Raw genomic sequence first — 15,858 nt, forward strand, 5'->3', positions numbered from 1 at the left:
TCTGGGGACCTGGGAGGCCAAGCATGACGAAAGTGGCGGCTGAGCACATGATCATCACCGAACGACGCGCGCAAGAGATCTTTCACGCATCTAGCAATGTGGGGTGGAGCACCATCCGGCATGAACATCGTACGTTCCAGCAGGTGTTTATCAGCCAGGCTGGGGATGATGCGATTGTGTAACATATCGGCGTGCCTCTCACCCATCACGGTAGCAGTTACCTACTGTCCAGCGCCATCTGTTGGACATTTTGTGAACTTTGTTTTTTTTTTATTCTAATAAAACCCAATGTCATTCCAAGCATGAGTGCCAATTTTTACCTCTCTATCTACATTATTCGTGGTTTATTAAGTTTTCAATTTTATACTGACTTTTAGATCACCCGGTACTTTATGTCACTACATTCTGAGTGCACGATATGTACAGTCAGAATGGTAATTTATACGTATTTTGACTAGAATACAACATCGAAAAAATAAATAATTTGTCATTTCTTATGTTTTCCGTCGTTTCTCAGTCTTTTGTATGATCTTTAAGATGTGGTACGTCTATGCAAGTAAATGAAAGGCTGTATGGTTTATGCCTCACACAGTTGGCCCCTTTTTATTTTGACGCATATTCAGTGGCCCACAATGGATGTTTCTTTTACGTATATAATAAATTCATTATACGATTAAAGATGCGTCAGTGTTTAACAATTCACGTTATTCGCTTGTTGATAGGCGAAGAACAACCTTTGTGGCGCATATTTGGAAAGATTAAATTACTATTTGCTTCTCTTTACGATGTTCTGACCTTATTAATCTATATATGTCATCCTGGACTTGTATTTAGTTCGTCTGCGTAATCGAAGATGTCCGATTCTCACCGTTTTTCGAAGTCATTCCAGTTGAACACTTCACATTCACTGTTTACTGTGTGCTGATTGTGTGTCTTTACTGTGCATAGTCTTGTCAGCTGTCGCTGTGTGGTTTTTGTTCTTTTGTTTGTATGTGGTGTCTGTATGTATTTCCCATCCGTTCATCTGCTATATTTGTGCGTGTGTGTGTGTGTGTGTGTGTGTACGTGTGTGAGTGTGTGAGTGTGTGGGAGGGGGGTGGGTGGGTGGGGGGGGGGGGAGGGTTAGAAGGATGTTGGTGGCTGAGTGTGCAGGTGGCTAGGTTGATGTTTATCTTAAGTTTGTGGCGCAGATTATATTATTATTTGGTCTGGCTATGTTAAAATCTCTTTTCGTTATTGTTTTAGTGGGTAACATGATTGGTCAGTTCATACTTATATTGATTTGGTCATTTTTACTTTCTTGCTCATTTCAGGGACTCTTTCTACGCGCAAGCTTTCGTACAATGCTAGAAATTTTCTGCTGCAGTTGTTCGTTCTAATAATTTTCATATCCTGTTCGACGTTAGACGTTAGTCTTTTTTATTATAGGGCGGTTGTATCCATTGTTTTTGACTATGAGCTTTACTGTTTCTTATTCTTTTTTCATTCATTTTTATTCACCCTTCACACGTGTTGCAGGGCTGCTACTTTCAGTTGCTTTCAATGACTCGATGTGACGTGTATAACTGTGTCTTTTGCTGTTGCTTTTCTGTAAATGTCACATTTATTCTTGTTATTGTGACTCTTTATTGCTGTATCGAAGGTGTTTATTTGTTTTTGAGTTTATTTTTCCATGTAATGTGCTCAACCACAAAATCAAGACACAACGAATTAATATCAGTAGCATACACAAGAACCACACAACTCCTCAAGCAACATAGACAATGCAGTACATACAAACAAAAGTACATCAACACTTATAGTTAAACCAACAAAAGAAGTAGCTCAGCAGCTCATTTTAACATACAAACACAAATCAACACAAAAACAGCAAATTTACTGAAGAAATAAGGATCCCTCATATTATATATAAACAAATATTTTCCAGAAACGGTTATGAACAACAGCAATAAAAACAAACAAATACCAAGGAGCCAGTGTATAGAAGTTAAAAAGTCAAGACTGCGAATCAGTGTATCTAGGCCTGACAGGCAGATATTTCAAAACTAGATACAGAGAATACATACTGATCTGGAAGTAAGATAATAACCATTCTAACTTCGATGAATACCAAATAAAGCATGGATATAAAGAGTCCAACGTGAAACAGGATATGAAAACTATTAGAAACAAGAATTACGAAAAACAACTCCCTACATTACAGGAAAACTTTCACATACAAAGACCTCTGACAATGAACAATAAAGTAATAAACGATCAAATCAACATAAGTAACAACTCACTGATCATTTTTTAGCCATTAAAACAATAGAAAAAACAGATGTAGAATGTCACCAGACTAAATACTCACAAATAACTTCACCCCAAACACAGGCACTAACACACAAACTCTCTCTCTCTCTCTCTCTCTCTCTCTCTCTCTCTCACACACACACACACACACACACACACACACACACATAGATACACAATACACATACAAGCATTACAAATGCACGAATATCAAAGTACGTACAGATACCACAACACAGACAAACGAAATTCTTATAGCGACAGGTGGCGACACTGTACACGGTAAATAAACAACCAACACACAAGGACACCATATTGTGTTCTCGTCTTCTGCTATTTGAATAAACAAACTGTTCAACTGAAATGTGTTCGAAAAATTGCGAAAATACGGTACCCTAGCGCACTCAGGTCAACTAAATACCACTACAGGTCGACACATACGGATCAATAAGATAACAAAATAGTAAGCAGAACCAAATAATAATTTAACCTGTCGAAACATGCACCACAATAATTGTTTCTCACCTAACGACAAGAGAGTACCTAAAACTGTGATATAGCAACAAATTTGCAATCATAATATAAATTCAAAGCCACTGAAGATGCTTCACAAAAAAAAAAAGACAGCCTTTCATTTATTTGCATAGTCAAACCACATCGCAAACAATAAACAATTTGTATTTTATCGCTTGTTTCAGACATCTTGTGTTTCAGTGTAGATAAACACTTCTTCATAATTCAAATAGAGACTTCCCTTACCATAAATCTTTCTTATCCAAAGGTACAAGTGACAACTTGTGCACATAGAATGCGGTCATACCAGTCTAACTACTTTCACGCTCTTTTGTTGTATACCATCTAATATGCACTGAAGATGACACTCGGTCGATAATCCGTGATCATTAGACGTTTCGCCTTATGTGAACTTGTCTCGTTTTCATTTTCTGTTCAGACAATTAAGAGGTGTTCTGTTGTGTTGACTTTTCTGTCGCTGTCAACTATGTTCCACTGCAACTGTGTCCCTTTTCTGACACTGACACTGTCTCCTTCTCTCTTTCTAAAAGACAACCACTGGCTAGCGGTCAAAACTCATATGACACGGAGTATACTTCATGCAACTGGAGTCGTTCAAATTAGGATAAAATAAGAAGAAGACATGGCGTCGCCAAGTGTTACCGAGCATTTAGCTTAAGAGCATTTAGTGCTTATGTTGCTGGTATTTATGTCATCAAGTGCATAACTAACATGCACGGACACCTGCACGACCCTCGGTACTTATTGTATTCCTGTGTCGATCCAGTATGCCCAGTAATTATATTGTGCTAATATATGTAGCTGCAATAATTTACTATACATTCAAAGCCGATGTACGACTTTTATTGCAAAGTTCTGGTGCAGTCTAAAAATATTACTTGATTTACCTTACATGAATAAAATGGTATTTTGGTTGTACACACATAAGAATAGGGCGGCTTGTGTCCGTTAGACTGATAATGTAGAGCTCGGTGTCCCATACATAATAAACAAATAAAATGACCGGCGTTAGGAGTAGGGAGGAGTGTTGTACTATGGAACTCAATTTTCCAGACTCTCCTCTAGCCACCCTACAAACAGAAGTTTAAAATATTCTCTTACTCAGTTTTTAAAGGGTAGCACTCACTTGAAGCGTGCTGCAGTGTGTGCCATGTATGGCATTTTGATCTATATTGGCAACGACGTACTAGGTTAGCGGTAACTCTTTGTCCCTGCGCAGCGGAACATTTCCGCTTTAAATTGGTTTATGCAGGTGAACGAGTGGGCTTTGAAGGAAGAAGGAACTTATAGCAGGATGTGAAACAGTCTTGCCGACGGACAGTGGAGGACAGTACGCTGGTTGTTGCTAGTGGCGTGCAGGTTCGAAGCGCCGCTGTTTGTTTACTGGATGCTGCGCTTGACAGGGCAGTTAGCGGTTCGCTCGGTGTATATGGGATACACAGTGGCTTGCAGCAGCAGGCGGCCTGCATATAACGTGTCTCTGGAGGGCGGGTGCGTGAAGTGAAATGCAGCTGTTGTGTTGATGGAATATTGGCTGCAGGTAAGGTCGCTCAGCAACATTAGTGTCGTCGGGTTTTCACCGCTACAGTATTAGAAGGTGCATCCATTTCTTCTACGGATCATGCCGATTACAATTGGTAGTGCCTGCCGCGGTGGTCTAGCGGTTCTAGGCGCTCAGTCCGGAACCGCGCGACTGCTACGGTCGCAGGTTCGAATCCTGCCTCGTGCATGGATGTGTGTGATGTCCTTAGGTTAGTTAGGTTTAAGCAGTTCTAAGTTCTAGGGGACTGATGACCACAGATGTTAAGTCCCATAGTGCTCAGAACCATTTGAACAATTGGTAGTCTGTAATTATGTAGCTGTATTTTAGAGATCAGATAGCTGCTCAGAATATATTTGCTAAATGTGCTGTAGAATAGCAGGACCACTTGCTGAAACGGTTATTTATACGCAGGTATTACGCCACGCCAGTGGCTAGAATAATTAAAGTTGAATCAATAACTGTTCTAGTGAGTTCAAGGAGATTGTTTATGCAAATGGCAAATACTGAGATGTACTGGGTGCAAGAGCCGAGATTGTGTTCTGTTTCTGTGCTCTGATATAGACTAATACAGGATTCTACCGGATCTGTTAATATAAAGCACTGGCAGGAACACGACTAGCTGTTTATAAATAAGGGTTTTTGAATATTTATTTTTGAAAAAAAAATTTGTTTTAAGGTTTCAATGTTAAATACTTTAGAATTGAGTTGTGGACTGCTCCAAACAGAAAATTTCGTGCGGTCATCATCGAATGCAGTTTTCAAAAATGGTTCAAATGGCTCTGAGCACTATGGGACTTAACATCTTAGGTCATCAGTCCCCTAGAACTTAGAACTACTTAAACCTAACTAACCTAAGGACATCACACACATCCATGCCCGAGGCAGGATTCGAACCTGCGACCGTAGCAGTCCCGCGGTTCCGGACTGCAGCGCCTAGAACCGCACGACCACCGCGGCCGGCGACTGCAGTTTTATTCATGTTTGATCTTTAGATAAATTTTTTTAAAAATGCAAATGTAATCCAGTCTCAGTCAATCGCTGTACCCTTTTCCACTGCAGCCCAGCTACCTTCAACAAGTGTCTTCCCCCAATTGCAAAAATTACTCCGGAAAAGTATGGTTTTTGGAAATGTGAAAAACTCCTTCCAGACGCAAAAGGGCCATGTTCCTGGGAACAAATGTTCTACTCAAATTTAAAAGTGTTGCAACGGAGAAAATTGTGTCACTACTGTGTTATAGAGAAACAGATACATGTTGAAAACACTTTGAAATAGAGGCTGTTGGCGGCTAACACAAATTTCCATTTTCAAGACAGGGAAAATAGTCGTGACATTACGTAAATACATTTCATTTGCTAATCTCATTCGTCCCGTGCTAGAAGTTCCGTTTCAAGGTACAAGACGGTGCAAGAGCGGCGAAGTATGGTCCACAGAATATGGAACAATTTATAAAAATATACGGAATTTTGTTCACGACAAAGCCGTATAAGTGAAAATTTAACAATATCGTCCAAATAGCTTTAATGTATTATTCAACACTTAAATATACAGAACTCGTGATATTAAAAAAAAAAACAAAAAAAAAAACGCTGCACACAGTGCAACCTTATGTCTCGCGAGAACAAAAACACCTGAAAACTCCAGATACCGCTTGTGGCGGTTTCTAGTACGTATTCCTTCATGCGATTTTAAAACCAGTTGCTACATTGAAATACTGGTCAAGAAACGCTATGTGTCCTAAGTATATTATCCTCCAAGTACAACACTCTCTCATGCTGAATGAACGTTACCAAGAAACCCTATGTAAAGCACTCCTTGAAATCTGTGTTAACGCGGACGAACAGTTCACGACAATGCAATTATCTGAAAAATTTATAAGCTACTATTTGATCATTTGCTTGCTCGAATTCCATCAATTGTTTGCGTTCGGCAGATCGTATGTCGAAAATTGGTAGGAACAGCCTCTCCCTAAAAGTATAGCTACAGTTGAAAGGCGCTATGTATCGGTATTCATGTGACAGTATTCGTATCTATGTTCCAAAACCGCCGCAAATAACAAGGATTTTCCGGTGCTCATACCTCGGGTTCCGTTGGTGATAAAAAGGTAGGATCAAGTGTTTTTGATAGCTCTTAGGCTGCCCTTGGGCAGGGTCAAAATATAAATATTACACACCTCCTCCTTCTTAGGAAAAGGAGCAAATCTGTTGGCTCTTTTTGTGTTTGATGTGATCAATTAGTTCATGGACGGTTCCTCGGAAAAACCTTCAAAAAAGTTTTTTAATTTTTAACTATAATTTCGCCGTCACTAGCGGACCAAACCCCAGTCAAGGATTCCAAGATGTCTAAGCACAACAAATGCCTGAAATTTTTACTGTATATTTATACAGGGTGTTTCAAAAATGACCGGTATATTTGAAACGGCAATAAAAACTAAACGAGCAGCGATAGAAATACACCGTTTGTTGCAGTATGCTTGGGACAACAGTACATTTTCAGGCAGACAAACTTTCGAAATTACAGTAGTTACAATTTTCAACAACAGATGGCGCTGCGGTCTGGGAAACTCTATAGTACGATATTTTCCACATATCCACCATGCGTAGCAACAATATGGCGTAGTCTCTGTATGAATTACCCGAAACCTTTGACAACGTGTCTGGCGGAATGGCTTCACATGCAGATGAGATGTACTGCTTCAGCTGTTCAATTGTTTCTGGATTCTGGCGGTACACCTGGTCTTTCAAGTGTCCCCACAGAAAGAAGTCACAGGGGTTCATATCTGGCGAATAAGGAGGCCAATCCACGCCGCCTCCGGTATGTTTCGGATAGCCCAAAGCAATCACACGATCATCGAAATATTCATTCAGGAAATTAGAGACGTCGGCCGTGCGATGTGGCCGGGCACCATCTTGCATAAACCACGAGGTGTTCGCAGTGTCGTCTAAGGCAGTTTGTATCGCCACAAATTCACGAAGAATGTCCAGGTAGCGTGATGCAGTATTCGTTTCGGATCTGAAAAATGGGCCAATGATTCCTTTGGAAGAAATGGCGGCCCAGACCAGTACTTTTTGAGGATGCCGGGACGATGGGACTGCAACATGGGGCTTTTCGGTTCCCCATATGCGCCAGTTCTGTTTATTGACGAAGCCGTCCAGGTAAAAATAAGCTTCGGCAGTAAACCAAATGCTGCCCACATGCATATCGCCATCATCAATCCTGTACACTATATCTTTAGCGAATGTCTCTCGTGCAGCAATGGTAGCGGCGCTGAGGGGTTGCCGCGTTTGAATTTTGTATGGATAGAGGTGTAAACTCTGGCGCATGAGACGATACGTGGACGTTGGCGTCATTTGGACCGCAGCTGCAACACGGCGAACGGAAACCCGAGGCCGCTGTTGGATCACCTGCTGCACTAGCTGCGCGTTGCCCTCTGTGGTTGCTGTACGCGGTCGCCCTACCTTTCCAGCACGTTCATCCGTCACGTTCCCAGTCCGTTGAAATTTTTCAAACAGATCCTTTGTTGTATCGCTTTTCGGTCCTTTGGTTACATTAAACCTCCGTTGAAAACTTCGTCTTGTTGCAACAACACTGTGTTCTAGGCAGTGGAATTCCAACACCAGAAAAATCCTCTGTTCTAAGGAATAAACCATGTTGTCTACAGCACACTTGCACGTTGTGAACAGCACACGCTTACAGCAGACTGTGTTGTCTTCTGTATCTTTCACATCACTTGCAGCGCCATCTGTTGTTGAAAATTGTAACTACTGTAATTTCGAAAGTTTGTCCGCCTGAAAATGTACTGTTGTCCCAAGCATATTGCAACAAACGGTGTATTTCTATCGCTGCTCGTTTAGTTTTTATTGCCGTTTCAAATATACCGCTCATTTTTGAAACACCCTGTAAGATCCAGATCTTGAATAACTTTGAAAATTTACTTCATACCCTACTTCTACACTTAAAATCCGGAGTGCGGCCAAACTTAAATAATAAATAACCGAAGCGAATTGCTCAAATTTTAGCAGTATGCTTTTTAGGTATTTATTTAGAGGAACCATATCCCTGTTTTGAAAAACCTTTAGCCGTTATTGACGCGGATGCCGACACGGTTATGCACAGAAAAAGGCTGTGATTTTTACGATGTCTTTCTAAGACCCCGATCTCGAAATACCTTGACAGTTTTCTTCAAATCTTTATCCGTTTCCGAGATACAGAGGTTCAAAGTTACCCTGGTTGTACACCTAAAATACGCACGTAAAATTGGGTGAGAGAACGTAGCTTACAAAGTGACGTAGCACGGAGAAATATGCTGTAAAGTATCTTTGTATCATGTGGGAAACCTATGTTGTACTGAAGCACATCTACAACTTTTTACTCGTAAAATTCGGACTGTGGTTAAAAATAGTTTTGCATTATTTCAATTTCACATATGTAAACTACCTAAGTTTTACTGACCAGTACATTTCTTTTCATAAGAGTTATATGTACTGCTGACACAGGAAAAAGAAGGGAACAAGCGGGAAAATGCTCCTATCGGAGCACAAAGAAATAACAGCCAGTGGTTGTCTTTTAGAAAGAGAGAAGGAGACAGTGTCAGTGTCAGAAAAGGAAAGGGACACAGTTGCAGTGGAACATAGTTGACAGCGACAGAAAAGTGCTAGGAAAAGAACTGACGGTAAGAGTGCCAGAGAGGGGGGGAGGGGGGTAGGAATGAAGGGAAAGTTAACGTGGGTGAGTGCCAGTATAATGCTGACAAGGGAACCTCCCCATCGCACCCCCCTCAGATTTAGTTATAAGTTGGCACAGTGGATAGGCCTTGAAAAACTGAATACAGATCAATCGAGAAAACAGGAAGAAGTTGTGTGGAACTATGAAAAAAATAAGCAAAATATACAAACTGAGTAGTCCATGTGCAAGATAGGTAACATGGAGGATAATTTTAGCTCAGGAGCGCCGTGGTCCCGTAGTTAGCGTGAGCAGCTGCGGAATGAGAGGTCCTAGGTTCAAGTCTTCCGTCGAGTGAAAAGTTTACTTTCTTTATTTTCAAAAGTTATGATCTGTTCGTTCGTTGATTGACATCTCCGTTCACTGTAATAAGTTTAGTGTCTGTGTTTTGCGACTGCACCGCAAAACCGTGAGATTAGTAGACGAAACGACGTGCCTCTCCAATGGGAACCGAAAACATTTGATCGCAAGGTCATAGGTCAACCGATTCCTCCACAGGAAAACACGTCTGATATATTCTATTCGATACTGGTGACGGAATGTGCGTCACATGACAGGAATATGTTGATGACCCACCTAACTTCTACACTTGGCGAATGGGTATAAAGATTCTTCTATCTTGCCCGATTTAGGTCTTCTTGTGGACGTGATAATCACTCCCAAAAAAGTGATGAAAACATAAGAGTTTGTCACATAAGCTGCAACAAATGAATGTAACACTTTCACAGGCGCACAGTTTGCCCTGTGTTCTGTCAAAACATATGTTTATCGTTATCAAATTTTTCTGTGTGTAGACCGTCAAATCCTGCATATGTCCAAGCAAATCTGAACATGTCGTGGAATTTTGGAGAGCGAAGTTGATTATGTGTGAGTGCCTGAACTTTGATAATTGTCTGAGGATAAGAAATTCAACTTTTCACTCGAGGGAAGACTTGAACCAAGGACCTCTCACTCCGCAGCTGCTCACGCTAATCACGGCGCTCCGTAGCTCACATTATCCTTGATGTTGCCTATCTTGCGCATGGACTACTCAGTTTGTATATTTTGCTTATTTTTTTCATAGTTCCACACAACTTCTTCCTGTTTTCTCGATTAATCTGTGTTCAGTTTTTCATGGCCTATCCACTGTACCAACTTATAGCTAAATCTGAGGGGGGGGGGGTGTTGCGATGGGGAGGTTCTCTTGTGAGAGACGGAGTATATGAGAATGGCAACGAACAAGAAAAAGATAGTGCTAGTGAGTAGAAACAGCAGCAGTAGGAAGGAATGAGATATTAGTAGTAAGAGTAGCCAAGAGGCAGACAGTAACAGTGAGAGGAGACTGCAGTATAAGGACATAACGAAGGGGACTTTAGTTGCGACACATGAGACAATGACAGAGAGATACAAATAGATAATGACAATGAGTTGGACTGAATGAGCGAGTGATGAAGGGCAACTGGGAGTGCATGGTTGCGAGCGACTTGCAGTGATCGACTAATAGGTGTGCGTCAGTTACAGTTAAGGGACTTGTGACAGTTCGAGGTGAGGAGCACCTTAAAAAATGAGCGAGAGTGTTTTCATGCCAAATTTTTGTGGAAATTTTAAAGGTGCTTAGGGACGTAGAATATTGCAGCTGGTACCCCACCTGTCAGTCATAGTCTTTTAAATAAATGGGAACATATTCTCATTTTTTTTGATCCAATAGGAGCACTTTACCACTGGTACCAAACTTGACTAAAGTAAGAAGACAGCTGCTAATACAAGAGACAGTATTTCCATACGAATCCTTTCTAAGAGAATGAGAAAAGAAACAGTTAATTTCTATTGTCTTAATTCGAGATCCTGTGATACACACTGTATTTGGCAAAGGCGAAATTTGGAGTCAGAGACTATCCAAATGTAAACAGCAAGGTGAAATAGATTAGGCGAAAAGTGAGGAAAACTTGAGTTCAGAACGAGATTTTCACTCTGCAGCGGAGTGTGCGCTGATATGAAACTTCCTGGCAGATTAAAACTGTGTGCCGGACCGAGACTCGAACTCGAGACCTTTGCCGTTCGCGGGCAAGTGGTCGCCAACTGAGATACCCAAGCACAATTCACGCCCCGTCCTCACAGCTTTACTTCTGCCAGTACCTCGTCTCCTACCTTCCAAACTTTACAGAAGCAGGAGAGCTTTTGTAAAGTTTGGAAGGTAGGAGACGAGGTACTGGCAGAAGTAAAGCTGTGAGGACGGGGCGTGAATCGTGCTTAGGTATCTCAGTTGGCGACAACTTGCCCACGAACGGCAAAGGTCCCGAGTTCGAGTCTCGGTCCGGCACATAGTTTTAATCTGCCAGGAAGTTTCAACTTGAGTTCAGTTAGGAGGTGTGGCTGTGCATTACCCTGGCAGGTCTTCCAGTCGGAGCCGAGGATGAAGCCGGGCGGGCAGAGGCAGAAGGCGCTGCCCAGCGTGTTGAGGCAGCCGTGCGAGCAGCCGGCCGAGCCGTCGGCGCACTCGTCCACGTCCTCGCACGTGTGGCCGTCGGCGGCGAGCCGCGTGCCGGGTAGGCCCTCGCACGAGCACCGGTAGCCGCCCCACTCGTTCTCGCACCGGTCCTGGCACGGCCCGTGCCCGTTTCGCAGCAGGCACTCGTTCACGTCTGCAACAGCGCGCACGTTGCCACACAGCGCTGTCCAGCCTTCAGGGACAGACTTTCAGAGTATCCAAAACGGGCGTTAATTCGAAACAATGGTTCAAGTGGCTCTGAGCACTATGGGACTTAACAACCGAGGCCTTAGTACCCTAGAACTTAGAACTACTTAAACCTAACCTAAGGACATCACACACATCCATGCCCGAGGCAGGATTCGAACCTGCGACCGTAGCGGTCGCGCGGTTCCAGACTGTAGCGTCTAGAACCGCTCGGCCACACCGGCCGGCCGACGTTAATTCGACGAATACATCTTACATGTATTACCTGAGCTACAAGTAAGGTTCGCAGCACTGGAAGAGTATCTTAGTTATGAAATGAGCGGCCGAATACGCTTGAATTGTTTGCGTTATCAGCACAGGGTCGGTTTCTGGAGTTTGGATGGAATGTGTAGTGGATAACCCAGGCGGAAGAACAAAGGGATACTCACACGGACCAATATGTGAGCCTTCGTTTTGATACCGATGAGCACTTTTTTAACCACTGAAATCAAGTCAAGAAGTCACTGGAGTTCTGGACATGCAGACGGCCTGTGGGTTACCGTTCCAGTGGAGTTTAGAGCAAGAATGGATAAGAAATGTTATGAAGCATTAGTTCTGGTGAAAATCTGGCGCATATGTAACAATCTGTAACTGGCGATGTACAGGGTGTTTGCTTTAACTTAAGAAAACAAAATATCCCGAAAACGGCGCATTCTACGAAAGAAAAGAATATTCTACGTAGAAAATTGACATTAGTAATGCGGACAACATCTGTCCTACGATTGGCCACCTCTTAACTGCCGATCATGCATGGACGGGGTTGACATTGTATTTTCAAATTAAAATTACTATTTTCTTATTGCATATTCGGAATCAACGCCAAAAAAATATGTGCGATTTACTTAAAAGATTGTTTTGCATTCATAGTAGATCGCGCTGAAATCGACAAATACACTGTACAATCAAAGGAACTGCTACATCTGCTTAATATCGTGTAGGGCCACCGCGAGCACGCAGAAGTGCCGTAACACGACATGGCATGGACTCGACTATTATCTGAAGTAGAGTTGGAGGGAACTGACACCATGAATCCTGCAGGGCTGTCCTTAAATCCACAAGAGTACGACGGGGTGGAGACCTCCTCTGAACAGCACGTTGCAAGGCATTCCCAGATATGCTCCATAATTTTGATGTCTGGGGAGTTTTGTGCCCAGTGGAAGTGTTTAAACTCAGAAGAGTGTTCCTGGAGCCATTCTGCAGCAATTCTGCATGTGTTGGGAGTAGCATTCTCCTGCTGGAATTGCCCAAGTCCGTCGGAATGCACAATGGACATGAATGGATGCAGGTAAGGTGTAGGTAATCAGACAGGATGCTTACTTACATATCACCTGTCTGACACGTATGTAGACGTATCAGGTGTCTCATATCACTCCAACTACACACGCCCCATATCATTAGAGAGCCTCCACAAGCTTGAACAGTCCCCTGCTAACATGCAAGATCCATGGAATCACGAGATTCTGACCACACCCGTAGACGTCCAACTGCTCGATACAATGTGAAACGAGACTCGTCCGACCAGACAGCATGTTTCCAGTCATCAACAGTCCAATGTAGGTGTTAACGGGCGCAGGCGAGGCGTAAAGCTTTCTGTCGTGCAGTCATCCAGGGTAAACAAGTGGGCCTTCGGCTCCTAAAGCCCATATCGATTATGATTCCTTGAATGTTTCGCACGCTGAAACTTTTTGACGGCCCAGCATTGAAACTGCAGCAATTTGCAGAAGGGTTGTGCTTCTGTCACATTGAACGATTCTCTTCAGTAGTCGTTGGTCCCATTCTTGCAGTATCTTTTATCGGCGATGTCGGAGATTTGATTTTTTTCCGGATTCCTGATATTCACGATACACTAGTGAAATGGTCGTACGGAAAAATCCCGACATCATCGATATCTCGTAGGTGCTGTGTCGCATCGCTCGTACACCAACTATAACACCACGTTCAAATTCACTTAAATCTTGATAACCAGCCGTAGTAGCAGCAGTAACCGATCTAACAACTGCGCCAGACACTTGTTGTCTTATATAAGCGTTGCCGACTTCAACGCCGCGTTCTACATGTTTACATATCTCTATGTTTGAATACGGTTGCCTATAGCAGTGTCTTTATCGCTTTGATGTACTCAGTGTGCCCGTTTTTGCAGTTGAGAACGATGCATTTGGTTCTACATTTAACTTACATTTTAAATGTAAAACATTTTGTTCTGATGGTCAATATTTATGTTCCATATCTACTTTAGTGTTGCAAATTTGATTGCACAGGAAAATATGGTTAACCGTTTCGATCTCTGGCTATAAACGACGTTTATCGTGATCCAGGGGAAACGACGGGAATGTAATAGTTTTTCTTTTCCATCTTGATGTTTATGATATCGGTGAGTCACCTTGCCTATCACCTTTGTGGTTGTTGATTTTGGTTAGACCCTTGCCTCTCACCATTGTGGTTCTTTGTTTCTGTGAGTATCCATGGCAGGTGCGCCTATCACTGTCACCTGATGGAAATTTTACCTCCTTACAACGTTTGTGATTTGTATTCGGCCGGCAGCGTGTCGCGGCCAGTGCGATAATTACGACACTTCGATGGAAAAATACAGCGAAATCAGTGATCCTGATGGCGGGATTCGAGGGTGACCACCGAAATCTAGCATTCCGATGGTTTGGTTGGTTGGTTGTTTGGGGAAGGAGACCAGACAGCGTGGTCAACGGTCTCATCGAATTAGGGAAAGATGGGGAAGGAAGTCGGCCGTGCCCTTTCAGAGGAACCATCCCGGCATTTGCCTGGAGTGATTTAGGGAAATCACGGAAAACCTAAATCAGGATGGCCGGACGCGGGATTGAACCGTCGTCCTCCCGAATGCGAGTCCAGTGTCTAACCACTGCGCCACCTCGCTCGGTCCGATGGTTTGGGGACTCGCTACATTCAACCACGTAGGGAACAGAAAAGTATGTTACCCCAATTTTATTTGTACTGTACAATCACGTATGCAACACTCAAATAATATTTGAACATCAGTATCAACCGTTAGAAAACAAAGGTTAACATTTACATGCCAAATGAAATGTAGAACTAGATGCGTGGGTTGTCAAGTGGAAAAACGGGCTCACTTGATATATATCGATTACAGAGCCATCTGCCACGAATGGAAAACAATTGTTTGAGAAAAAAATGGGGAGAATACAATCTGAAAATAAATAGCTGACCCCTCCCACTCAGGAGGAGTGGTTAGGAGGTGGCCAATTGTAGCACAGACAGATCTTCCATTTACTAATATGAACTTTTCACGTATAACACTTTTTTCCGTACGAACCGTCTTTTTCGAGTTATTTAGTTGTCTCAAGCTAAAATAAACAAACTGTTTAAAACTACCTACGTAGTCTTGAAAGGTAAATTATCTAAGGCACGGAATTCAACCATCATATTAAACAACGTGTGTAGGTCTCCATGCACCAGGTTGTCCGCATCGCGACTCAGTACAGCCTACTCCCCGGCACAGTGAGAAAATATGAAGAAGCAATCCTTTCGACAATAGTTTCATTAGAAGCACATAAACAAAATCAGGGAGAGACCACAACCGCTTTGACGGGCCTACAGAACAACGCCAACAGACTCTTGGGACTATCCACACAAACTTGGCCGGCCGGTGTGGGAGAGCGCTTCTAGGCAGTCTGGAACCGCGCGACCGCTACGGTGATGTGTGTGATGTCCCTAGGTTAGTTGGGTTTAAGTAGTTCTAAGTTCTAGGGGACTGATGACCTCAGATGTTAAGTCCCATAGTGCTCAGAGCCATTTGAACCAATTTTTTTCATCGGTCTCTAGACTTACACACTACTTAACTAACTTACACTAACTTATGCTAAGAAAAACACACACACCCATGCCCGAAGAAGGACTCGGTCCTCCGGCGGGAGGGGTTATAATTAAATTAAGAGCTATTTCATAATTTGTTTTTGCTGAAACTCTTATTAATCAAGGTCTACCTGTTTTTATTGCTCTATTATTGAGATCTGATATGTTACTCAATCTGTATTGTATTAGCTGAATCTGTGACTGCCAAAGGCC

At 42.6% G+C, this 15,858-nt stretch overlaps 1 protein-coding gene across 1 annotated transcript in view; it reads right to left on the minus strand.

The window, feature by feature from the left end:
• LOC124775332 (fibrillin-3-like) overlaps positions 1-15,858 on the minus strand; it is a 198,434-nt gene that overhangs the window by 153,836 nt on the left and 28,740 nt on the right. Inside the window, exon 4 of the mRNA XM_047250166.1 lies at positions 11,453-11,710. Coding sequence (XP_047106122.1) covers positions 11,453-11,710 — 258 coding nt within the window. The remainder of the gene's footprint in view (positions 1-11,452; positions 11,711-15,858) is intronic.

Source organism: Schistocerca piceifrons, chromosome 1, assembly GCF_021461385.2.
Source record: "Schistocerca piceifrons isolate TAMUIC-IGC-003096 chromosome 1, iqSchPice1.1, whole genome shotgun sequence".
NCBI classification, from domain to species: domain Eukaryota; kingdom Metazoa; phylum Arthropoda; class Insecta; order Orthoptera; family Acrididae; genus Schistocerca; species Schistocerca piceifrons.